At 40.0% G+C, this 27,589-nt stretch overlaps 1 protein-coding gene and 1 long non-coding RNA gene across 4 annotated transcripts in view; one reads left to right on the forward strand and one right to left on the reverse strand.

Annotated features, from left to right (window-relative positions):
- The window catches only part of kansl3 (KAT8 regulatory NSL complex subunit 3), a 49,376-nt gene that overhangs the window by 19,523 nt on the left and 2,264 nt on the right, over positions 1–27,589 (forward strand). Inside the window, exons 14-21 of one of the 3 annotated variants that reach the window (XM_079827734.1) lie at positions 2,431–2,587; positions 3,076–3,153; positions 6,024–6,203; positions 7,401–7,488; positions 9,156–9,283; positions 13,571–13,659; positions 14,498–14,693; positions 20,755–20,867. In XM_079827734.1, the coding sequence (XP_079683860.1) occupies positions 2,431–2,587; positions 3,076–3,153; positions 6,024–6,203; positions 7,401–7,488; positions 9,156–9,283; positions 13,571–13,659; positions 14,498–14,693; positions 20,755–20,867 (1,029 nt within the window). Of the gene's footprint in view, positions 1–2,430; positions 2,588–3,075; positions 3,154–6,023; positions 6,204–7,400; positions 7,489–9,155; positions 9,284–13,570; positions 13,660–14,497; positions 15,676–20,754; positions 20,868–27,589 lie in introns of those variants that run through there. The other 2 variants (XM_079827735.1, XM_079827736.1) reach the window with 2 other exon arrangements.
- Positions 20,176–27,589, reverse strand: part of LOC307133013 — a 57,607-nt gene continuing 50,193 nt past the window's right edge. The window contains exon 3 of the long non-coding RNA XR_013817352.1: positions 20,176–22,497. This is a non-coding gene — a long non-coding RNA (uncharacterized lncRNA). The remainder of the gene's footprint in view (positions 22,498–27,589) is intronic.

A 27,589-nucleotide genomic window follows, 5' to 3' on the forward strand; every position in this document is an offset into this window, starting at 1 on the left:
AGTAGATCGCATGCGATGTAAAGCCAAAGCTCACGGTTTATGTGCTCACACCATGGCTCGGATCGTCAAGCGCGACTTGTCTGAGTGAAATATGCGCGTAAAAACCTATAACAGAGAGATAGCCTATCAAATGCATCAGCTATCGATATCAAGAGGATTTAGCATTTACAATTTATGTATATAAAGGATTATTATTATTATTAGGGTAGGCCTACTTTTATTATTAAATTGATATTACATTTAATTTGCCCCCGTGATAATTTCATAATGCATCAATGCATAACCGACGCTGAATAATAAAAGAATAGATAGGTTAGCTTACTCCTCATTATTTAAATACATTTTGCCCAATTAAACAAGGAATTATAGGCCTATAATTAAAATTATTATCAGTCTATAATATGTCAGAACACTACAATAATATCAGTATTATCAGAAAGTAAGAGCAGCTTTATTTCAAAAACAACTTGTTTAACACGAAATGGGCCTATACTTCTCTTCTAATTTGTTTCACAATATGGGCCACAAGAGAAATATTAAGAATATAAATTCAGACAGTTATAGGCTATACGTTATCAGCATATGTTAAAGCAGATTTATATAAATAACGAGATATCTCTTGTCTCTGTGAGAATATGCGCCGAAAGCTTGTCAGATTTTACTTTCACTTTCTGTAGTGAATAATTGACTATGTTTGAGACTTCACCGACTCTCGCGCACATTGCGTTTTTGTGTGATATCCACCGACTCGCCTTCATGATTTAAAACGAAAAAGAAAAAAAATCTATATTGCGCCGTGAAAATTGCTCTCGTTTCCCTCTGTACACTGCACGAACTATGAAGAAGATGTCTCCTTCCTCTTCTGTCTTTATTTCTATTCTCATCTCTGTGGGCAGTTGATGTTAAGTTAAAATTACCTTGTTACATTGTGATGCAATATGTTATTCCATTTGGAAAGATATTTCATTTACGCTACTATAGTTGCAGCTTGAAGTCGCGCTGGTATTAAAAAATATTTTTACGGTATTAAAAAAGGTAGTAAAAGGTATTTAATTCAACTTAAGAAGTTCTGTATATACCCTGTATATGCGGAGAGCATTCACTCAGTATCGTTATTTCATTTTTATATATATATATGAAGGCAGGACATAGCGAGCACCGGTTGAGTCTGTGTGTGCGGTGTTCCAGTGACATTGCTACATTAAATGACTTTATATTATGTTGAATATAATGTATTTTGTGTATTTAATGTATAGTGTTACCAGTGTTGCACGGTATTCAGCCACACACAGATTACATCACTTTCCCACCACGAAACCAGCCACCCACTGTCGTATTGATTTTTTAATAGTAATAACAATAATTAAGTTCAGTTAGGGAACAGACACTACAGTGAAAAAATGAATGCAGCGTGAGCCGAATGAGAGTTGCAGCACAGATCAGCTGCACGAGTCAGATTGAATTTATCACATGACGAAAGTGAGGCGAGCTGACTGACAAGACTATTGCGGAAGGTAACATTTCTAATTTACGCACACACCTTCAAACACACCACAAGAATGAGGCTGCCATGCTCATTCGTTTTGTTAATAAAACCGAGTTTGTAATTGTACTTTTTTTGTTGTTGTGTTAGGAAAAATAATGAACCCACCATTCAAGCAATTGCCGCCCCTGAATTGCCGAAAGTAAAATGCGCACTAACATTCATAAGCGAGGTAGAAAAGAGGGAAAAACTCCAATGTTATTACCGGTGTGGTCACACTTTGATTTAACCAGTGGGAAAATTACCTCACCGTTACATCCCTAGTACAAAATTACGTCATCACTGTAGCACTCTATAGCAGCGGATGTGTGCAATGTAAGTGTTAGTTTGAAAGAGTTATCTGTAACTACATAGACTCATAAATGCATAGTATGTGTTAGTAAGGCCAGCTCACCCTGTGGTCTGTGTGGGTCCCAGTATAGTGATGGGAACACTATAATGTAACAAGTCTCGTCCTTCGGATGAGACATTAAAGCGACATCCTGACTCTCTGTGGTCATTAAAAATCCCAGGATGTCCTTCTGAAAAAGAGTAGGGGTGTAACCCCGGCATCCTGGCCAAATTTGCCCATTGTCCTCTGTCCATCATGACCTCCTAATCATCCCCATATCCTGATTGGCTTCATCACTCGGCCTCCTCTCCACCAATCAGCTGGTGTGTGGTGAGCGTTCTGGCGCAATATGGCTGCCGTCACATCATCCAGCTGGATGCTGCACATTGGTGGGGGTTGAGGAGATTCCCCCCTTCCATGTAAAGCGATTTGAGTACCCAGAAAAGCGCTATATAAATGTAACACATTATTATTATTAATTATAGCAATATGCCTAAAACCCATCAGAACATGTAGATAATTTAGTTAAACTAAAGTAATTTTGTTTCCCCTCTAGGATATGTCCAGTGTCTGCAGTAGTCCGACAGCCAGTCCCAAACCCAAGACCGTCGGGCTTTCTCCAGCTCAGAAATCCAGTCTCATTACTGCCACCCAGCTACTCAAGACCCATATGCAGCGCTCAGGAACTGTGCTCACACACAAGCAAGCACAAGGTATGTATCTTTCCAGGAGCAAATTCACAAGATTCGGCACCAAAACCCTAAGAAAGCTTACATGTAGGATGCATTTGATCTGTGCTGTGTTTAATAGTTATTAAAGGTTATTTTTGCCTTGCGGGACACAAATGACATTACATAACTTTTCCTCATGACCCCTGTGTTCTGTTCCATTCTGTTTTTGAAGAGTGTGTCCTGTGTGTATCTGCGTAACTTGAACACTAAATCATGTTTAAGCCTGATGGGCCTCTCTTAACCCTGAGCTGTTCTGCTGATGCCTGTGCATGTTAAATGACAAGGTCTACACAGTTAACCCTTGATCAGAGAGCTGATGTTAACCATCTGGGATGTATAGTCACAGCATCTTTATATTGAGGAGAATCCCAGATCCCATCAAGCAGTAATGTTGTGTGTGATTCCTGTCTTTTCTATCCCATGTGCCTTCCTTCTTCACTCTCTCCATCTTTGTCTTCCGTTCGCCACAGCTCAGTTCGCTGCTTTTATGAAACATAATATGCTGGTGAGGAAAAGCATTCCTCCTGGCAGCCCTTCATGTCTCTTTGGTGAGTATCTCTCTCCCTCTCTTTTTCCTTCATTCTATTATCTGTCTGCCCATTTCATGTCTTTCTTTAAAGTTGTCTGTCATGTCTGTATCACATATACGTCCCTTTTAATGTTTCACCTGCTTGTGTTTGCAAAAGGCAATAACAATAGTTAATGCTTTAAATAATGACTGCTTGCAAATTTATGTTCTTCCTGACACAATCTATCTTAAATTGGTGTGTGTGGAAAAATAGGCATTTTCCTGCATTATAGTAAAAACATTTGTCATTGTTCATTTCCCCTAACAGTAGGTGCCTTGTTTAGCTTTTGACATGTTAACACTTTTAAGATATTATTTGATCGATACATTGCCTAGGCCTATTTTTTTATTTTTTATTATTGGCATCTGTCAAGTTTTTCTGTGATTTCTGGCAAGGTTTTGAATTGCAATCACCCACCGCTCCCCCCTTCCTTTCAAAGCCTCGGTGGCCGACACAGGACAAAAATGTCGTCGTCAGAGAGAGCAGAGAGTAGCTAGTGCTCTGTAGAGAAGTTTGTCCGTTTAGGGCTACTGTAGAAACATGACGGCGCAAAATGGCGATTTCACTGTGAGGGGAACCACGGTGTATGTAGAAATAGAATTTTAAGGTAATAAAAACATAACAGTACATTATGTAAGGTCTTTATACACCACTGAAAACTGCGTTTCTGTCAATAGATCCTCATAACTACTACACACTACACCTTTAAAGAGCCTGCAAGACTTAAAAACTGAACTTAATTGCAGTGCTGTTACATTGTTACACCAGCAGGTGGCGGCAAGGGACTGTCTTAATGAGAGTGTCATCATTAAAGGGATATTTCACCCAAAAACGAAAATGTGATGTTTTTCTGCTTACCCCTAAGGCATCCAAGATGTAGGTGTCTTCGTTTCTTCAGTAGAACACAAATGAAGATTTTTAACTCCAACCGTTGCTGTGTGTCACTCATATAATGCTTGTCAATGGGGTCGAATTCTATTAGAGTAAAAAAAACATGGACAGACAACTTCAAATTAAACCCCGTGGCTCGTGACGGCACATTGATGTCTTAAGACACGAACCGATCGGTTTCTCTCAGAAACCGAATGGTATTTATGCAAATATATCACCACATATCAGACGAACGCTTCAGCTCTCCAGACTGCCATCACTTCCCGTGAGTGAGGTCAAAATTCCGGCCGGGTCATAGATATGTATACGTAGATCCTCATTCGAGCGATCCACGCAGGCACTAATGAGGATCTACTTTTACATATCTTTGACCTCACTCACGGGAAATGATGGCAGTCTGGAGAGCTGAAGCGTTCGTCTGATATGAGGTGATATTAATTGCATAAATACCGTTCGGTTTCTCTCAGAAACCGATCGTTTCGTGTCTTAAGACATCAATGTATCGTCACGAGCCACAGGGTTTAATTTGAAGTTGTATGTCCATGTTTTTTTTACTCTAATAGAATTCGACCCCATTGACAAGCATTATATGAGTGACACACAGCAACGGTTGGAGTTAAAAATCTTCATTTGTGTTCTACTGAAGAAACGAAGACACCTACATCTTGGATGCCTTAGGGGTAAGCAGAAAAACATCACATTTTCGTTTTTGGGTGAACTATCCCTTTAAACCGTTCATTTGAACTAATACGCTTTAAAAAAAACGGTGATTCATTCATGAAACAAGATGTTGAAATTAATTTAACTTTAAACACCACTTTACAAGGCTCAATCAATGAGCAACGCATCACCAGGGTAACGCTGTAGCTGATGTTTCACGTCAATAGCATTGATTCAATGCACTGGGCTGAAATTAGATTTAGTTAGATTGCACTTATTGGCTTTTTATAGGGATAGTTCACCCTGAAATTAAAATAAAGCCATCTTTTACTCAACCTGCTGTTGTTCTAATGCCCTATGTCCTTCTATCTTTTTCGGACCTCAAAAGTAGAAAGGTAAAAAAATTGTTTTGCACGCGCTCCTCCATGTAATGGCAGTGAATAGCGACCAGGCTAAAACATTACAAAAAATATACAAAAGTATCACGCAATGATACAGTGAAACGCGTGCCATATATGGAAAGTGTTCAGGAGGAATACTATACAGTTTTGCGAGAAAGAAACCGTATTATTCAGTCAAAATACTGAGCTCGGCTCCATTATATGGAGGAGCGCGTGCAGAACTATTTTTAAACGTTCTGCTTTTGTGGTCCGAAAAAGATAGAAGGACATAGGGCATTGGAACAACAGCAGGTTGAGTAGAAGATGGCTTTATTTTCAGCACTTGCTTGGTGCTGTTGGCGTCGTGCACAGACAGACAGTAGCCTAAAGGTCTTTACAATATGAAAAGTAGGCTACCACAGTATTGAAGGATAGAGACGTGAAGATATGCACGTTTTATTTTTAAAATGACTTGTCAGTGACGTGCTGAGTCGGACAATAATTTAAAATGGAAAAATAAGGCCTATCTGTTTCCATTAAAACTTATACACATCCTAAATATGTTTAAAACTAATTTGCATAGATTTGATTAGTTTAAAACTATTAAAAATACCCTTTGGCCAGTGGAAAAGAATGAGGGGGACTATTTTAATTTAAATCTAGGCGTTGTAAGCTCCATATATGGTTATTTCGGGGAGGAGACTGGGTGGAAATGCATGTACGCACAATCTTGCACTGACTGGGTTTTATAAAGGGAATTTTGCGCAGGTTCTGGCATAAGCATAATTCGTCTTAATCTGTACCCAGAGACCTCTGCAGCTTTTCATGTGATCTGTATTGGCACCTTATGAACCCCTCAGTGAGCTTGAGGCTATGGGAGACTGTTGGAGCTTAACCCGTCAGCATCATGTGTTTCAGTGCCGGTGCCCAGTGAGCAGGTGGAGGGTTTGGACCGAGACGACATGAGGCTCCATCTCAAGAGAAGACAAACTCCCAGTCCCACTCCCACCAAAGCCTCCAAAAGAGCCAAGATCAAAGTCACCATCGTCTCCCATGGAGACGCGGCAGGAAGCACGGCTGGCTCCACTGCTCAGGAAGGTAATGAAAACAAAAGCCCTCATTCAGCCCACTGAGCCGCTGATTGAACAATGTGTTACATATTGATGCATTTAAACAGAATGAGAAGTTTTGATTTAAGCCATTTTCAGCCAGATTGATTACTTTAATTTGCTTGTGAGTGAGCCATTTTCTTAATAATAATTTTTCAGATATCAGATCCACACAACATGCGCTAAAACATTAACTTCTCTTTGTGTGTCATGTTGAATGAATCACCTGACTACCCCATTAGTTGGGCTGGTTGATGCAGTGACACCCTGCCGTTCAAAAGTTTGGGGTTGGTGAGATTTATTTTATGTTTTTGAAAAAAAAGGTTTTATGCTCACCGAGGCTGCATTAATTTGATTAAAAACTTGTTAAAAACATTAATGTTTTGAAATATTATTACAATTTAAAATAACTTTCTATTTTAATATTTTTTCAAATGTAATCTATTCATGTTTTCAAAGCTGAATTTTCAGCATCATTACTCCAGTCTTCAGTCACATGATCCTTGAGAAATCATTCTATGATGATGTGCTGCTCAGGTAACATTGATAATAATAAATGTTTAATATTAATAATATCTTAATATTTTTGTTGAATCCGTGATACTTTTTTAATGGATTCTTTGAGGAATAGAAAGTACAAAAGAACAACATTTATTTAAAATACAGTCTTCTGCATCATAAATGTCTTTACTGTCACTTTTGGTCAATCTAATGCATTCTTGCTGAATAAAACTGTTTATTTTTCAAAAACAACTTTCTGACCCCATAGTCTTGAATGTTGGTGTACTTCTTCAGTGAAGCCAATATGTAATTAAATATTGTGTAATACACATTCCTTCCCACATCAAATTTGAAAAAGGTGTCTGAATCCGAAATTGCCCCCTAAACCCTCATTCACTATTCCCTACGTTAGTCAACTAATATTTTTCACTTGAAGGAGTGAATGAAAACGAGTGCGTGAAGTCGGACAGCTGTTGTGTGTACATCGGCTGTACACTGGTTATTGCGCTGCAATGTGGGATTGAATGAGTGCACTCAATAACGTCCACTATGGTTTCGGACACCACTACAAATGGCTGTCCCCTCAAATACTGCCCAGTTTGAGGGTATAGGGGGCGATTTCGGATTCAGCTGTTGTCTTGCCATCTCAAGGTGTTTACAGTTGTATTCCTGTTTTTTTGTACAGTGGGTTTGTCAGGAAAACCCCTGGGACTCACAATGGGCCAGACGGTATCGGGGGCCAAAGAGCTGTCTGAGCTTCTCAGTGCACAAAGGTACCTTTTATCTAACACACCAGATAGATTGTACAAAAGAGAAAAAAGACTCGTAAGGCCTGTTCATACAAACACGACTGTTCAAAACAGACATTCATGCCATTTACCTGACCAATGTGTAAAAAATAGCAGATGAACTGAATGAAAAAGCAATTTCACTTCCTCACAGTAGGTGGTGCATACAGAAGAGAATTACTCTGGCATGGAGAAGAAAAGCAAAACATTTGTATTTGCATGTTTTCAAACAACCATTCAGATTTTCAGAGTCAGTATTCGCCATGGTGTTTATCACACAACACTATATACAAGAGTACAGAGAAGAGACCCTCTTCCAGATTCTTCCTCTGCTGTTCAATATCACTTAGCAAGAAAGTCCAGTCATAGTTTTATGTAATGGCAGTGGCTCATGCGACCAAAAGCGTGAATCTTACTGGCCAGCTTTATTCAAAATGTGATGGAAAAGAGATTAGAACCATTAAACATTTTTTGCATTGATGGCATGCAAATGTCTTTCTGAACAGATGCATTAATAGGCGTTCATTCAAATGAACCAACATTTTGCACTGAACTTTCAACTTGGTATGGACAGGCCTGTCTGAAAATGAAAATTCTGTCATCATTTACTGACCCTCATGTCATTCCAAACCCGTCAGACGTTCATCTTCGCAACGCAAATGAAGATATTTTTGATGAAACCCGAGAGCTCTCTGACCCCTTCATAGACGGCAATTTAATTAACACTTTCAAGGCCCAGAAAGGAAGTAAAGACATTGTTAAAATAGTCCATGTGACTCCAGTGGTTCAAACTTAATTTAATGAATCTTTGAGAATACTTTTTGTGCACTAAAACAAACAGAAATTACTTTATTCAACAATTTCGGTCAAGCCTGTGCCAGTCTCCTACGCAGTTTCCATTGTAAATAGTGCAGTGCTTTCGAGTTCTACGGCAGCCGATGCTGTTCATGTGAGCACCACGACACATGCAAGGGATCTGCACTGTATTTACAACATAAACAGCGTAGGAGACTGGCACAGGCCAGAACGAAATTGTTAAATAAAGTCATTATTTTTGTTTGTTTTTGCACACAAAAAGCATTCTCGTCGCTTCATAAAATTAAGGTTGAACCACTGGAGTCACATGGACTGTTTTACAAATTTCTTTTCTTCCTATCTGGACCTTGAAAGTGTTAATTAAATAGCTGTCTATTGAGGGGTCAGAAAGCTCTTGGATTTCATCAAAAATTTCTAATTTGTGTTCCAAAGATGAACGAAGGTATTATGGGTTTGGAATGACATGAGGGTGAGTAAACAATGACAGAATTTAAATTTTTTGGTGAACTAACCCTTTAATTTTGAGGAAATTATGTGTTGTTTAACGAGATTGCAACCCTGCCCAATGGTTTGTTTAAGACCTGTGTTTTTATTGTGACATTTGCATGGTTTATGCAATATCATGCTGTATCAGATCAGATAATGTACCCATGCTTTCATAACTTCATTACACTGCATTTAGACTATGTTTTGTAAGTTTCCACTTATACATAGAACGTTGAAGAAAAGACAAACTACCAAAGTGTAGAATGTGATCATTTTGTTTCTTGTTGGATTATAGCAGCATCTGTGTTTATGGTGGCTTGATTCTGAGCTGGTATCCTGTGCTCTCTTAGGTCAGGAGGTTTGGCAGATGTGTCTGGAGTTTTGGGTTCCAGTGAGGGGTCATTTCACAGCCTTCAGGGGAGCGTAATGTCGGGTTCTTCCTCTCCTGTCCAGGCTCAGGCCCCCTCCACTGCACAAGGTACCACAACCTTCAAATTCTGCCAACAGAGGCTGCATTTACACTTGGCATTAAGATGCGATCTCCATGATCTGATGAAGCAAATTGGGTTATCAGCCAATCAGGGCACAGTGCATTTACACGTGGCAACATCAAGTGGCTTCTCTTCCTGGATAATTTATCAGATCTCGGTTTCCCGTGCAATATTTAAAATTAGTCTGCAATGGAAAAATGGCCCCTGTGCGAAGTACAATGAGTATGTGCACAACATCAGATACAGGTCTCATGTTAATGCTGAGTGTAAATGAGTCATCTGCAAGCTCAAGTTTAAATAAGTGTTCATTTTCTTTATGAAAACTGACAAAAAATGTTTGCTTACCTTTTTTTCCAAGACTAAGACGAGACGACATCAACATCATTGAACACTTACTGTGACTTTATCAACATGGAATATAGTTGACCAAAAAGACAACACTATATGCTAAATAGTATGTGCAAAAAAGGGTTAAAATATAAACATTACATTCTAAATAAAATAAAAAAACTGATTGCTTAACATTTTAAAGGTAAAGTTAAAGGTGTAGCGATTTTCTGAGAAAAATAAAACAAACAAACAAGCACACCCCTCCCTTCATTGCTCCGCCCCCAAAATGCATGAACATGCAATGCAAGAGTAGAGGTCTCTTTATCATAGCAGAAACGAAGCAAAATAAAGCTTCGCGAAAAATAAAGTGAAAATGAGGAATTTCTCAACATACAGTACACAAATATATATATATATATAAGCAAGAGTTTGTTGTTAGTCGCCACTAGCATACGCTCAAAACCAATGTTACTCCCATATGGAGCAGAAACAACACTTTAAAAAAGAAGAAAATATGTTCCTTGAGGTTCACATTTTTGCATACAAAAAAAACTAATATGCACGTGGAAAAGCACATTTTCAACCCTCATTTTGACCCTCTGTCTGAAATAACCAGTTTTTAAGGGGCGCCTTCTTTAAGGCTTGTCAGTAAACGGCCACTGTTATGATTGCAGGGTTCCCACTCTTTCATGAACGCTAGATTCAAGGACTTTTTAAATCACCTTTTACTTTAAACCAAGCACAATACATTACTTAATTAAAAGATCTAAATATAGAGATAATATTGTATACATGAATTTTCCAATTAAATGAAAATATATGGACTAAGTTAACAATAAGTTCATTGTTCGGCATTAAAAATATGTAAAATTATTTATTAATCGCCTGTACATAGTACCTTTTTAAAAATCTATTTTAAGGCTTTTAAGACCTGCACAGGGTGAGACAAATTTACAGTTCAGATAATAAGTTGACAAAAGCAAGTTTTATAAAATATATTTATAAAAACTACACATTTCAGCCTTTAAGACATTTTTTAAAACAAGAGAAGAATCTAAATTATAAGTTTAAATTATATGCATTAATTAAACATTTTTAAACATTAGCTTCTCATCAATCCACCAGTTAACATTTACAACTGTGTGTAAGCTGTGTTAAAATATGGGTTAATATATGCATTAGTCTGAACAAACCAACTGATGTGCTGAAAATGCAATTTCACTCTTTGACAGTAGATGGCACTTATGGAACAGCAGAAATATATTGGTTTCCCCGGTAACCTCTGTCAACAAAGGAGTGCTGCGCTGATAAACACTACTTTATTAAGCGTTATTCGTTGGAACTTTGATAAACCAATTTTTATGTAGCTCAACACTGAGCCAAGCATCATTGAATTTGCACGCACTTGTCACTAAGCTAGTTAAAAAGCTCCTCATTATGCAGAGCTGCCTGCACGTCATCACGATCCAGCCGCTCACACAGCATTTTTTCATGTTTTTCCCGCTTCCTCCCCAAGCGCTGTTTTTTTTTTTTTTTTTTTTTCTGGCTCTGGTAGCGCATAAAGGCCAATTTTTGTAAAATAGCACCATGCTACTCTAACAAAATGTAGTTCATGCCTAATTCAAGCACTTTCAAGGACCTATGTTTGTTTTCAAGTACTTTCCAGGCCTTGAATCCATGTGTCTCAAATTCAAGGACTTTCAAGAAGCGTGGGAACCCTGTGATTGGCTAATGTCACTGCATAGGAAACGGCATCATTTCCCACTCGCTATTGCACATGAGTGTTTTGAAAACACTATCCATATAAAGTCATTATTTACAGACAGCATTATGAAATGGTTTACATGCGGTTTATGATGCAGCTGCTCTCAGATCCAATACAGTCGGCTGCTTCATCTTTCAACAAAAGACCACAACTTGTTCCTGACACTGGGATCCTTCTGAAGTCTTTACAGGGATGCAAACAAGCTGTTTAAACAGGATGCGTCATTGCAAATGTTCCTTAATGCTTCTTTTTACTCCTCCGTTTGTCCTGTTGTTGGTCAGACTTCAGCGTGGAGTGAAGTGAACAGGCATCTGTATACTGTATCAGTGTAGACAGTGTTAGTGATTTATAATGGGTTCTATTTGCTTTTGCTTTTTGCTTTTTTTGCGGTGTAAATATAATGTATTCTGAAGCAATATTCTCATCATTGTTCTATCAGCTTTAACATTTAAATCTGCATATAAGCACTAAACAAGAGGAACGAGACCACTGAAAAGATGGGTCTCGGCCCGGATCCAAACGAACTCTGGTACGGTTCAAATGAAATATGAACGCAACACGGACCAAAGACATGTAAACGAACCAAAAACAGGCAGGGTTCCCGTGGGGGTCTTAAAAAGTCTTAATTTAGGCCTTAAAAAGTCTTCAATTTGCTGAAGTATTGAGTTCTAGGTCTTAAATCATTTTCAACGGGTCTTAATTTTCCTTCGTCTATGTAACGCTACCTCTAATGCTCATTGAAATGCTCCCGCAGCGCTTTTGAGTAGTTCTTTGTTTCGGTAGTCCAACTATAGTTTGCTGAATTACAACTACAAATGAGACCACCATGCATCTTATATTGCAGCTAACCAGCTTTCGTGTTATTTGCACGAGTCTCTTTCGGATTGTACCACAGACACATCAAACGGATTTTATTCTTCAGCTTCAGTTCTCCAGTTCTTATAGTTCCCCAATCGGGAAAGCAAAGACGAATCTTTCTGACCTGCTATCTCGCATAATGACCAAATAGAAGTATGATATGCCTGATAGCACTAAAAAAAAGTTAATAAACCACGAAATCAGTTCGTTACTGACCGATGTCGGACTAACTGTGGATTCTGTGCACGCGTTTGCCGCCTGTCAGTGCTCGCGCGAATATCTTCTATTTCTAGGCTTATTGCCCCTGAACGATTAAATACACACATTACACACAAATACGATTAAATACACACAAATACACACCCTTTACTTGATTATTTTGAGAACTTTTTACTTATATTAAGCAATTGCTTATTGATGTGGTTTACTTGTAAGATTTTGGTCATATTTCCCACTTTAAGCGATCATGTTATTAAAGCTAGATAGCACACCACTGGACCTTTTATTGTCATGTGTGACTTTTGTGCATCTAACATAATATGGTAAATATGGCATCCTAATTATGAAAAAAAAACAACATGCACATTTCTGAAAATGACAACCACAAAATCAGTAAAAATTTGTAAAAAAAAAAATATATATATATATGTATATATGTATATTATTTTTTGTGCATTTAAAAAAAAAATCCTAGTGGGATTGAGCTATGAGAAATAATAAATTAATTATTTTGCTTTGCAAGTAATTTTGTGATTCTGCATTTCCTTTGTAAGTTTTTATTGTGTGATATAGTCCTTAAATTTAATTCATAATGGTCTTAAAAAGGTCTTAAAAAGTCTTAAATTTGACTTGGTGAAACCTGCAGAAACCCTGACAGGACTTGATGTTACCCATCACAGTTCGGTACAGGCGTCAGAACCGCGTCTCCTCGCAGCAGATCTTAGTTTTAAAAGCTCTTCACAAGTTCTCAGCTGGTCAAAATACCATCATATGTAGCTACGCACGCACAACGTGCACATTTCGCCCAGCACACAGCATTGTTTTGGATGTTTGGTAAGTTCTGTCGCGAAATATACATAAAAGAAGCCAACCATTGAGGTTGTGAACATATCCCTGTGCCTTTAGGTTCGATGTTAAAATTATGAACGCTAAGCGGACCAGGACTGAGTTTTTCTTTTTGTTTTTTTTTTGGTCTGGACCAAACAAGCCAAGCGAACTGAACTAGGGTGTGAATACACCCTAAATGAAGAAATAGCTGACAAAAGTTGAATCTTTTTTTGAATCCAAAAAGTTTTAATCCTTTTTGTCTGTGTGTCTTCAGCTCCCTCTGCCAGTAGTCTGCTGCAGGGCCTCAGCCTCAGTCTGCAGGAGATCAACACGAAATCACCAGGCGTCCCCTCCACCACACAGGTGCCAGCCCAGTCACTCAGCATGCTGCTTAGACACATATCTTTGTCTTAAAGGGATAGTTCACCCAAAAATGAAAATTAGCCCATGATTTACTCACCCTCAAGTCATCTTAGGTGTACATGACATTCTTCTTTCAGACGGATAAAATCGGAGTTATATTAAAAAAGCCCTGGCTCTTACAAGCTTTATAATCGCAGTAATTGTTGCTCTGTTTTTGAAGTCCATATAAAAATGCATCTGTCTGTCATATAACGTGCTCCACGCAGTTCTAGGGGGTTAATAAAGGCCTTCTGAAGCGATTCGATGCGTTTGTGTAAGAGAAATATCCATATTTAACACTTAATGAAGTAATGTTTCGGCCTATCGCCTTCTGTATTCAATTTATGGAAAAAGTGTTGAAAGTGCATCTGCAGTTCAAAATGCTTCAGACGTCATGGACGCATTTTGAACAGCTTTTCAACACTTTTTTTCACAGAAGGCGATCGGACGGAACTTTACTTTATAAAGTTTTAAATATGGATATTTCTCTTAAACGCATCGATTCGCTTCAGAAGGAGCCGCGTGGAGCACGTTATTTGACGGACAGATGCATTTTTTTATGGACTTCAAAAACAGAGCAACAATAACTGCCATTATAAAGCTTGGATTAGCCTGGCCTTTTTTAATATAACTCTGAAAGAAGAATGTCATGTACACCTAGGATGACTTGAGGGTGAGTAAATCATGGGCTAATTTTCATTTTTGGGTGAACCATCCCTTTAAGAGATGCATGCTTTTGCATCCCTTATAATAAACATGCTTGCATATTTCCATCTTGTCTGCGTGTCGTGTTCTTCAGATGTCAGGAGGGAAGCCCCAGGTGTTGAGCTCTCTCAGCTCGGGAAGCGGGACGCTAGTGCGGGCAGTGCCGGTCGTGTCTACTGGCTCCGGGATGACCAAAACAACAGCGATCCACCAGCTCCTCACCAACGGCGGCCTGGCCAAACTAGCCAATAGTCTGCCAGGACTGGCCCACGTCTCCAGTCAGAGCACGGGTACGTCATCGTCACCACTGATGACACAGCGTTCCAAACAGAGGCGTCCGCGATGAGTAGGGACTCAGGTGACTAGAGTAGCAGTAAGGTCAAAGGTGGAATCCATGAAAAGGATTACCCCAAAAAAAGGTGTTGGGCAGGTAAATGTTCTGAAAGAGCAATAAACATCCAGCTGAGCATGTAAATATGTACCATAAACAAACATTTGTGTAGATTTGCACATTTTTTTATGCATGTAAAAATAATTGTTTGGGTGATCTACAACTATTGGGCTGATTAAGTTCCGCTTGCAAACTAATGTACTTTTATACAAGTTGTTCATTTTAGTGCATTCTAGGGGTCAACCTTTAAATCAAACTGCTGTTATGCACAAAGGACCAAAATATTTATATGGCAGTGCTGTAAAATGACAGCTGTGATAAATTCCCACATCACCAGCTTCATTCGATGTGCTTACTGTGACCACCTCACTGTTGTTTTGTTCCATTTTTCTGTTTTCAGTTGGTTTCCTTTTTCATTTCTGTTATTTGTTTACCAGTTTCTGTTGGATGAGGTGTATGTAAATCATAAGGCTTGCGCTACTCACAAAGACATTCATTAAATCCCCAACAGCAAATGTTTTTTCCTTCCTCTTCTTTGTGTCATTATTGTTTTCTGTTTTCATCTTCTCCCAAACTGCATGAGTGTTCTCTATTGTTTGCAGAAGTTATTTAAATGCAGTGCCAATAAAAAACAAAACCAAAAACCAAATTATGGATTATTAATCCATAGTTGTTTGGTCAAATGCAATACTGAGACTATTTCTGCCGTGTGTAGACTGTATACATTATGCAAATGTTCTGTCAATTGTATTATTTATTTATTTTTTTAAACGTTAGTCAGTGTCTACTCTGCATTAAGCAGAATTCTGGTCTGAACATCCACTGATTTATCTGATTGACAATTTGATTCAAAATGCAAAATAAACTGGGTATTTAAATGGACCACACTTGCTGAATTAAATATGCACACCAATATGTTTGTGCATACTTAATCGCTATTTTATTAGTATGTAGTATCCAGTATATTTTCAGGGTTTCTAATGGTTTTAAAAGTCTTATTTTTGCATCTTCCTCAGTATTTTTGTCCTGTTTTCCAAAACAAATATCTAAACATATTTAAATCAAGGGCCATTTACTTCCATTTACCCTAACCCCACTTAAGTCTTGAAAAATCAAAATGAGTTTCTACTTCAAAAAAGAACACATTTTTGTCAATGAATTATACAAATTTCCCTTTTGAATTAAGTTGATTTTGAGTCCATTGGCAGGTATTTGTTGGTTTTAATCCTAAGCTCGCTTTATTTTTATCAATTTCACAGAAAGACTTAATATTTAATGTCATATTGCATCTCAAGTAAATGCATCTTCATTTGTTAGTTCACCCAAAAATTTAAATTGTCATTAATTACTCATCCTCATCTCATTCCAAATTTGATCATCTTCTTTCATGAAATCTGAGAACTTTCTGTTCCTTCATTGACATCTGCGTAACTTCCACTTTGACGCTTCAAAAAGTTCATAAAGAGATTGTAAAACTAATCCATATGGAGTGGTTTAGTCCAAAATTTCTGAAGAGACACAAACTTATTTGGTTCTTGCTGAACCTCAAACGTGCTACATAACATGAGAATGAACCTTAATAGTTCTTGCTGAAGCTCAAACGTGCTGCGTAACACAAGAATGAACCTCATTGGTTCTTGCTGAAACTCAAATGTGCTGCGTAACACAAGAATGAACCTTGTTGATTCTTGTAGAAGCTCAAACGTGCTGCGTAACACAAGAATGAACCTCATTAGTTCTTGCAGAAACTCAAACATGCTGCGTAACACAAGTATGAACCTCATTGGTTCTTGCTGAAGCTCAAACGTGCTGCGTAACACCAGAATGAACCTCATTGGTTCTTGCTGAAGCTCAAATGTGCTGTGCACATAGACCGTAAAAAAATGTGGACGACGCAACTTCATTGGCTTCCACTGAAGTAACTGAAGCCTCTGGAGGTCCGAATATGGCACTGACATCTTGCACAGATTTGGGACTGAGTCTGCGCAGTAGTGATCTCGGGACCGGAGTCTGCGCAGTAGAAAGCAGGAAGTAGAGGCGCAATGTCAAAAGCCGCCCACACTCTCACAGATGCAGAACAATTCATTATGTTTGTGTGAAATAAATAGTTATGGAAATGTAGAAATTAAAGCTAAAGCTTCACTCTCCTCCCGAAAAAAGTCACTTGGTGCCTCAGTGACAACTTCACTCAGAGAAGCTGTCAATCATGACGTCACACCCCCTGTTTTTATAGCATGAAATAACTAACTAAACTAAACTTATTTAAAAAACGAACACTTGAAATTAAATCAGCATTTTAAAAACTGCCTACAATGACAGAAACCATCTTTAGGAAAAAATTGCGCATTGGTTCTTGCACATCAAGTGAACATGCTTGAGCTTCTACCAAAACTGATGTGTGAGTTGATGAATGTTTATCTGTGAATAAAAGCCTAAATGAAATCTGTTCATCATATAAAGTGATCGTGTCCCGTCAGAAAATTGACTAAACCGCTCAATTCATATGGATTAGTTTTACAATCTCTATGAATTTTTTGAAGCGTCAAAGTGGTATTTGCGTAGCTGTCAATGGAGGGACAGAAATCTCTCAGATTTCATCAAAAATATTTTGTGTGTTCCGAATATGCGGGTTTGGAAAGAGGGTGAGTAATTAATGAAAGAAATTCCATGATGAATCTCGACATTGTCATCCTGAAATATGGTCTTGATGTGTCATGACAAACCTATAACATGATAGAAACTTAATACTCACTGCAATAATGATCCAATCATACACTCTTAAAGGTATTCACCCCAAAATTAAAAGAATCCCATAATTTACTCGCTGTAATAAAGTTTGTTGTTGGTGGAAAGAAAGAATACAGGGTCGGCGTTATGCTGAGACTCATGGGTTTTATTTTCTCAATAACACCACTTTTGCTTCACGCTCTGTCATAAACATATAAACTTAATGTGCTTTCACATCTCTAGTTCGGTTCATTTGGTCCGAACCAAGGACAAACAATTGTACATTGTACCATTTTTGGTTTGTTTTCACACCACACGGATTGCTTTGGTCCGAACCAGTTGAAACGAACCAAAATGCAGTCACATGACAACATCCACATCACTCATTGGCTCATTGGCACAAATTCGTATTGGCACAAATTCGTATTTCCTAAACTGTGACTGCGCAGGCTGGTTTTGTCCCTGGCCATAATCTATTACATTGTTTGTATACACCACAATATACAAACAATACATTTCTATAATGAAGCACGGATGCGGCTTGAAAACAACGTTCTAATGCACTGCAAACGGCGAGCGTGCATCGCTCGTCACTTCAAGCGAAGATCGTGCTGTTCTTGTGAGTTTTCGAAAGTTGGGACCTAATATGGTCATCAGACCAAATTTCTATGAGGCTCCGCACCTCCTCACTACTCCAAATTTGTGTCCGCAAACTGTCAACAAACACTTCCTCATCACATAATGCACAGCGCAGCTGGTTTAGTCCAAAAATGATCAGTACTTGTTGCAGTTGGGTCTGTTCGAGGTTGGATCACGTTCTCACCACAAACGAACCGCTCCAGAGTTCGTTTGAAAGCGTACGGTACGCTTGTTTGGTCCACTTTTGGTGCGCACCCGAGTGCGATTGCTGCTTTCACACCTGACCAAACGAACCGCACCAAAGGGTAAAACAAACTCTAGTACGATTCAACCGAACTAAATGAGGCAGGTGTGAAAGCACCCTCAGTCTCTATAAACACAGTATTGTCCGGCTCTCCTCAGCTTCGCCACCCACGAGTCCTCAGCTGGTCTCTCTCCCCAGCCATTGTTCCAGCGTGGCTTTATCCGGTCTCTGCGCCAATTACTGCAAGCTGACACAGGTGTTTATCATCATGCACTCGACCTACGTACTTACCGCTCGTCTCCCTACTCTCTCCGTCTGTGCAGACCTCGCGAGAAAGTCAGCCACAGCCACCTGCGCCCCTGGCCTGTGGATCACCTTGAACTTAAAAGGCTGTAAAGCTAGATACCAACGGGGGATCTGCGCATTGGTGTCCTTCATGTGGTGGAGCCACTGCAGGGGGGCATGCAGGTGAATTCCCATCCCAGGAGATAATAGCGGAGGGTGAGGACCGTCCATCGGATCACCAAACATTCCTTCTCAATGGTGCTGTACTTGGTCTCTCTCTTCGAGAACATCTGACTTAGGTAGAGCACCAGCCGTTCCTCTCCCTCTATCTCCTGAGACAAGACGGCACCCAAGTGTAAGAGCAGTCCACCACACAGAGCAGCTTTTATCTGGGTAAAAGGATCTGGTGCTACCTTTTTAGTGAGGTCAGTCAGTGGGCTGGTGAGGTCCGAATAATTAGGTACAAACCTTCTATAATATCACACCAGCCCCAGGAACTACCTCACCTCATTTTTGGTCTTCGGTCGTGGACAGGTTGCAATTTCTGCTGTCTTACTAATTCGGGGACGCACCTGTCCGTGAACCAAGTGAAAACCCTGACCTCCACACGCCCAACCGTACACTTCTTCGGGTTGGCCCGAGGGAGACAGGGGAGAGACAGGAAAAGAGGAAGGGAGAGAGACAGATGGAAGGGGTTTGCCGACCCCGGGGCCAGTTGGATGGCCGAGTCCAGGGATGTGGGACTGGGATGGTGGCACTGGACCCACTGCGCCGTCTTCTTGGGCAGTCGCACTATAAACTACTCCAGTACCACCTGTTCAATGATCTGGTCCACGGCGCCTCCCTCGACCACCAGCACTCTGCGGCATGCGTCCCGGAGATGTTGAGCCATCACGAAAGGCCGGCCGCTCTCCCCCAGATCCAGCGACCTAAATCACTGGCGATGTTGCTCGGGGGTGAGGCCAGCTTGCTGGAGGATGGCTCTCTTTAGGTCTTGGTAGACCAGGAGGTTCTGGACCGGAAGCTGCTGGGCCACTATCTGTGCCTCCGCAGTCAGTAGGGGAATGAGATGCAGTGATCCTGTGGCCACCTACACGCCTAGGCTGTCCTTTCAAAGAGGTCCAGGAATGCCTCGGGTGGTCCTGGGCTCCTATCTTCATCAGACGAACATGAGTGGGTGGCGCCACGGCTGCGACTCGTTCCTCGGTCCGAACCTCCCGGTCCATCCAGCTCCGGAACAGCTCACGGTCCTCCTGCTGGGCACAGACAAGGGACTGGAACTGCCATTCCTGGTCCTCCCTCATGTCCAACAATGCCTTGTGGTGTTCTTGGTGCAGGCCTGCGAGTGATTGGATGACGTCCGCAAATGGCGATCCTGACGGATTCTGCATGATGGCAGCTGCACTCTTCTTCCTTTCCCGGGTTTTTCGGCACCAGTGTAATAAAGTTTGTTGTTGGTGGAAAGGAAGAAGACAGGGTCGGCGTTAAGCTGAGAGTTTCGTGGGTTTTATTTTCTCAATAACAACACAAACTTGCACCACTCTCCGTCCTTGCAAAACCACTCATGGGATCAGGTTCAAAGTCAATACACGGGATAAAAGTGAATATGAACTATCAAATGCATTTATTTAGATTGACAAAAATAGTAATGCTGTTATTGATAATTGTGATTTTGACTATCTGTAGGCTTTAAAGGAGGTGAATGAAAAACATTTGATTCATTCACCTGCATCACATAGCCTAAAAATTGAATTTATTTAATTGTATTCATTAGGCTACTTGCTAAATCTGGTAAATGGTCAATCTGATTTATCACATTATAAATTATGGACAAAACATAACAGGTTGTATTAAATTTGTATTAATAAGCAACACAGAATAACGTGTTTGCATGCATAATAGCTATGCCTCCATCACCTAATGGTTTTTATTTAAATATCCCACAATACATCCAAACAACTTGTGATTATTATATTTAGGGAAAAGAAAAGGCAAACATATTTCTTGTCTTTAGATTTTTTTTTTTTTAAATAGGACATGTCTGTAATGTGTGTGTCTTCCCCAGGGCTGAAAGCTCCTACCACCATCACAGTGACGTTGCGAGGGCAGCCCAGCAGATTTCCCGCTCTCAGCCACACGGGGGCGACAGCGCCCTCTCACAGCACACCTGACCACCAGGTGTGTGAACCGCAGTCTTGTTTCACTTTATTTGCTTGAAGTACCAGAGCCGAAACAGAACAGTTGGCTTTTGGCTTCCCTTTGCTTTATCATGCGCTCAACAAATTAGAAGAGCTCATCAAAGTCATTTAGGATTTTCATTAACATTGATTAGTCCGTTTAGGTTTTTTTTTTTTATCCTAACTTGTTGTGTTAAATGATGTTTACTCGCAGCCCACACAGTTCGATCAGCGCCTTTAGTGCTGTGCAGTGAGCAATTAGTGTTGCTGTAGTAACCGTCTCATTGACCATGCAGAGGGATGAAGTGTAATTATTTGCTTAATCACTCTGAAGAGCATAATTATATGCTTGTCATTTTGAATCTGGATCACTTAGGTATTAGTAATGCTTATGATTCATAAAAAACACTATTGGCTAATTGTGTTTGACCACAACATTACTTTAGGTAAATAAACTTCAGAGATGTTTCACTGTGTATTTAGGCAACATCACACGAGCAAGAGTGCAAAGGTTTGGGTGTCAGAAATATATTTTTAAAGAAATTCATACTTTTATTCAGCAAGGATTAATTAAATTGATCAAAAGCGACAGTAAAGACATTTATGATGCTACAAAATTGCAAACAAATGCTGTTCTTTTGAACTTTCTGTTCATCAAAGAATCCTGGAAACAAATGTATCATATTTCCAACAAAAGTATTAAGCAAATCAGCATATTAGAATATATATTTCTGAAGGATCATGTGTCACCTGGAGTAATGATCCTTAAAATTCATCTTTACATAACAGGAATAAATTACATTTTAAAATATATTAAAATAGTTATTTTAAATTGCAATAATATTTCAAGATATTCCTATTTTTACTGTATTTTGGACAAATAAATGCAGCCTTGGTGATCATACAAGATTTTTAAAAACATAAGTGGTGGTGTTGGATTTTTTCAGTGACTCTTTCTGCAAATTGTATCGTTAAACCATTAGGTGGTGACAATTGATGATCTTAATGAGTCATTTGAATTAAAAAAAAAACATTCAGGAACAAAACAATCCAGTTTTTAGTGAGCAAGACATTGGGTGCATCTCAGTCAGCTTCCTAGTTCAGTAGTCAGGGCACTGATCAGGGAGTCTGCCATTTTAAGGGATGTCTCAATTGCAAAACCAATCCAGTGCACTGGAACGTTCGCTCCCTAAACAATCCCACAATGCACTGCAAAAATGGCGTTTCATTAACAAAGTTTGGGAGGAGCATGTTCAAATAATCAATCCACTCAACTCGTCATCAACAATTACCACGTCTATCCTATCAGCATGAGAGGAAGCCTATATATACTCAGTCGGTTCACCTACATTCCTAGACAGTTTTCAGCATTTGGTCCTACCCATCTGTTACAATGTCCGAGATTGAGATTTTTTTCCCGTCCGACGACGATTCCATCCTTGCCCAGGATCCTCTGTCGCATCCCACTGAACCAAGAAGCACTCATGCTCAACAGGGCACCGCAACCGAACCTGCAGCAACACCACCCGCCTCCCGTACCCTGAGACACCGAGGTTTGTCCTCGCCTCCACCATCAAGACATCCACCACCATCTCCAGCATCCTCCTACACCTCAGCACAACCCACAATTCCTGCAATAGAAAAATGGACAGTGTTAAGACAAGTGCTAATCATCGCTGACGTTCATTTTTCTGGGAGGATGAATAAAGCACAACTGTACAAATTGTACGTTTCATTTCAAGCAGCTTTCCCATCTCCAAAGTTCACTCCAACTTCCAAAACCACAAACAGGGCAAGTAATCACAAGGCTCCGAACTCACTCTCCCATAAAACATCTTCTCCCTCCCTCACAGGACCGGTTCTTCCGCAAGATCAATTTATCTTTCCTTCTATATTTACTATATAATTCACGTGCTAGATGATTTCCTAATCATCTCACCACCCGACTCCATCCCAGCCGTGCATCTTCTCACAGTCTAAGGACCCTTTTCCACCAAGGCAGTGCTGGTGCTGGTTTTGGAGCCGGAGCCTAGTTTCAAATCGGTTCTTTGTCTTTTCACACCCAAAGCACCAGCTCCGAACCAGGAAAAGTGGTTCTTAAGTAGCACCAAAACATTGCTGGTCTAGAAGTAAGAACCGCTTGCGTCAGGGGCTGGGGGTGGGGTTACCGTGACCAACAAGCCCAACACAAACTTGTGACCGCCATTTTTGAAATAGCAGCTAATCGAGCTAATAGCGGCTTGATTGTAATCTCCGTCTATTCAAATCACGGTGAGCTGCACAAATGCGTTGGATTCGCTGTGTTTTGATGCCGATGTAGGATCGTAAAGCCATGAATAGTATCAATAGTGACACAACGTTCGCCATTGTTGATGGAAGGCTTGTTCGAGATGCATCGCATGGTGCAGCCCGATCGCAAACAAAGTACATCAAAGTACAGCGAGAGCATATGACTCCTTATGCTTTTGAATCGCTCTTGCGGTATTTTGATATCATACACTGATCGGCCTGCGCAGCGCCGATGCATCTCGAACAAGCCTGGTGTGTTTGTGTTTCCCGCTGCCTCGCTAGCGTTGCTGAGAAAGATGAGACGTATACAGTGACGTAAGACCTGGGGCCTATACCATGAAGCCGGTTTAGCTGGCTAGCCAGATATGTTTAAGCTTAGTTTGTGCTAATCCTGGGTTTTAGGTACCATTAAAGTGGTTTGGCTTTTAGCAGTGTTCATCTCCATAGTAACTTACGCTCCATGGCTAACCTGCTCCAGGGCAGGTTATGTTCTGGATAAGAGATCAAACTGAAATTGGACCAATCAGCTGTGAGCAAAGTGACACATCTATGATGCAATAAAGTCACTCCTCCTGTTTGTACTCCAAATTAAAGGTCACTACATAGCAGATGGCTATTAAAGACTAAAGTGTCTGGCTTTTAACAATGCTTATTTATAATAATAATAATAATTTTGAATGATTTAGATATAATTTATGTAATTATTATACCCGTATTCAATTACACGTATTTTAGTTAATCAATCATTAATAGGCACTTAGTTGAAATTAATATAAATAGCCTATACAAAGGTCATACAAATAAGCTTTAAAATCAATAAATAAAGCTATAAAAATTACTACATTACTCAATTCTCTCTAAATATCAACTAAACTAACTTCATAACTTTTACTTGCATTGACGTAGTGAATATTTTCTTTAAGTTGTACTCTTTTATTGACAGCTCTTTTCTTCTTGCTGTGTAAATTTGTTTAAATTCTTAATGTTTTTCAATCATGTAATATTCTACAGGAGAAATTAACCTTGCTGCTTCTCTCGCGAGAAGTGAATCTCAGTTTTACTGATCCACAGCGTGTGATTGGCTGTTCACTGCTGATGTCACAGCTAAACTCCTAAACTCAGGATCAAAGCCTGAGTTGACAGAGAAAGCTGATGATCAGCATCATGGGACCAACAAAACCTGAATAGATTGGTTTGGTTTTGTCAACTCTAAACTAATCCTGTAACCCTGAGTTTGTTAAACTACCATCATGGTACAGGCCCCTGGCTCTGTGGCGGCTCTCTAGCCCGTGGAAAGGCAAACCGGTTCTTAGAAGGCTCGTCAGTCGAACCAACTCCGAACTGCCACTAGCACTGGCTCTGAACTAGCACCCGGTTCATGCTGGTGGAAAAGGGGTATAAGAGGTCTTCACTGAATTTGGGATTCCAATCGTCCAAGACAAAATCATGGGTCCAGCCACGTCCATCGAATTTCTGGGCATTAACTTGGATACAAATAACTTCCAGGCCTCACTGCCCAAGGAAAAAATCGACAGGATAATTCTGGTCGCATCCACCCTTCTAGACATGGTTATAAATGTGAGCAACTATCTTTGCTCGGCCACTTAAACTTTTTGATGCGTATCATCCCGCGAGGCCGCCCTTTCATCTCACATCTCCTCTCCCTCCGCTCCAACAGAAGCTCAGTTTCTCCATACAACTGACTTTCTCTGCCGCAGCAGTGTTATCTCCTCCGCTCCAACAGAAGCCCAGTTTCTCCACCCAAAGCGCCTCCACTGCTGCAGCAGTAGTACCGACTCGGCTCCCACAGGAGTTTCCTTTTCTGTTCAACTTGCTTCTACTGCCGCTACAGTGTTATCTCCATACTCCCGCTGGAGCTCAGTTCTACGTCCAACCGGCTCACCTGATAGTTGGAAAGCAAACTGAAAATGGCTCATCTCCACTGCCGCAGCAGTGTCATCAACTTCACTCCCACAGGAACTCCGTTACTCCGTCCAAACTCGCTCCACTGCCGCTGCAGTGTCATCTCTTCCGCTCCCGCAGGAGCCGTTGAAAATGGCTCATCTTCACTGCCACAGCAATATCATCAACTCTATTCCCACAGGAGGTCTCTTACTCCGTCCAAACTCGCTCCACTGCCACATCAGTGTTATCTCTTCCACTCCTGCAGGAGCCCAATTCTCCGTACAGCTAGCTCATAAGATAGTTGGAAAGCAAGTTGGAAACGCAAGTTGTTTCCACTGCTGCAGCAGTGCACCTCCTCTACTCCCAAAGGAGCTCGCCCATGAGAAAATGATCCCCAACTGACTACCAGCGAGGCTCACCCTTCTGATGCCCCGACCATCCAAATCTCGGACGACGACGAAAGAAGCCCTCCCGATCCAGTGACTAACCATCTCCCTTCGATTGGCACACCATCAGCTTCGTGCTCTGCAACTTTTGGGGGGGTATCACCATCATTTTCTGGCTGCTGTCCCACGTTAGTTTGCAATCTTTTGGGGGGAGTTCTCTGGGTTCGGGCCAAATACCGAGCTCGGAGCCCTCTCCTCGGACAGCACACCAAATATGCATACCGTTTATTCTATCTGACTTATTTGTTTGTGTGAACTTGTGAAATTATGTTTCATTACCAAAGTTCGGGAGGAGCACGTTCAAATAATCAATCCAATCAACTCGTCATCAACAATTACCACATCTATCCTATCAGCATGAGAGGAAGCCTATATATTAGGGCTGCACGATTTGGGGAAAATATCTAATTGTGATTATTCTGGTTAAAATTGTGATTTAAAATGTGATTATTATTTTTTTACAAATGAAAAGTGTGTGTGTGTGTGTGTGTGTGTGTGTGTGTGTGTGTGTGTGTGTGTGTGTGTGTGTGTGTGTGTGTGTGTGTGTGTGTGTGTGTGTGTGTGTGTGTGTGTGTGTGTGTGTGTGTGTGTGTGTGTGTGTGTGTGTGTGTATATATATATAACACACACACACACACATTTTGTGCTTATATATTATAACTAATATATTGCTAATAATATATATAATAATATTTAAGAAAATAAGAAATATTACTATTACAATAACATTTTCACTATTAAAAATAAAAAGCTGAGTATTTAAGAATAAATATGACAATATAATAATAATAATAATAATAATAATAATAATAATGTATATTTTACAGAAAACGTATGAGATGTCTAAGGATTTATTAAAAAATATATTATTATTATTATTATTATTATTATTAAAATCTGTGATATCAATTTCTTAATTTTTGTCAGGAGGTATGAAAAATCAAGAATGAGTCTATGTTTTTAATATGAAATTTTATGTATCCACTGAGGGGGAAAAAAACTCCTGTACACTGGAGAAAAACATATGGATTGTCATATACATTTATTTAGAGAAGTATTATGTTTTACCCAAAATATGATGGAGTGAGCAGTGCTGAGCACTGAACACACTCATGTTTCATTCATACTGGAGGCCAGAGGGCGCCCTCGAGCAGAAACGCCACATACGCCTCAGAGAGAAGTAATATATTGACGTTTCATTTTCAGGAAATCCCTAATGTGAAGCTCAAGCTAGATCTATGTAGCTGAGCTGAATAAAAATATGAGAGAAACGCTTTCATTAAACATGAAGACACTAAACACGACTGCGACCATATATGGTGTATTTGAGTTCTTCAAGCCTTCTCTGGTATTTTCATAATAATAAAGTATATTATAATGCTGTGCTAATTTCCGACAAGTTTCAGCATCCCTCCACCACCCCGACTCCTCACTCTTGGCTTGTTCCTACCACAGCCAGGAATGTAGGTGAACAATGAAACTACACTAGATTCACCAGAACCAATGAGGTTCATTCTTGTGTGTTACGCAGCACGTTTGAGCTTCAGCATGAACCAATGAGATTCATTCTCGTGTTACGCAGCTCGTTTGAGCTTCATCTAGAACCAATGAGAGTCATTCTCATGTTACACAGCACGTTTGAGCTTCCGCCAGAGCAAATGAGGTTCATTCTCATGTTACGCAGCACGTTTGAGCTTCATCTAGAACCAATGAGATTCATTCTCATGTTACGCAGCACATTTGAGCTTCATCTAGAACCAATGAGATTCATTCTCATGTTACGCAGCACGTTTGAGCTTCCGCAAGAACCAGTGAGGTTCATTATCATGTGTTACGCAGCACGTTTGAGCTTCCGCAAGAACCAATGAGGTTAATTCTCGTGTTATGTCGCACGTTTGAGCTTCCGCAAGAACCAATGAGATTCATTCTCATGCTACACAGCACGTTTTAGCTTCATCTAGAACCAATGACATTAATTCTCATGTTACGCAGGACGTTTGAGCTTCTACAAGAACCAATGAGGTTGATTCTCGTGTTATGCAGCACGTTTGAGCTTCATCTAGAACCAATGAGATTCATTCTC

This window comes from Gobio gobio, assembly GCF_949357685.1.
Source record: "Gobio gobio genome assembly, chromosome: 10".
NCBI lineage: Eukaryota > Metazoa > Chordata > Actinopteri > Cypriniformes > Gobionidae > Gobio > Gobio gobio.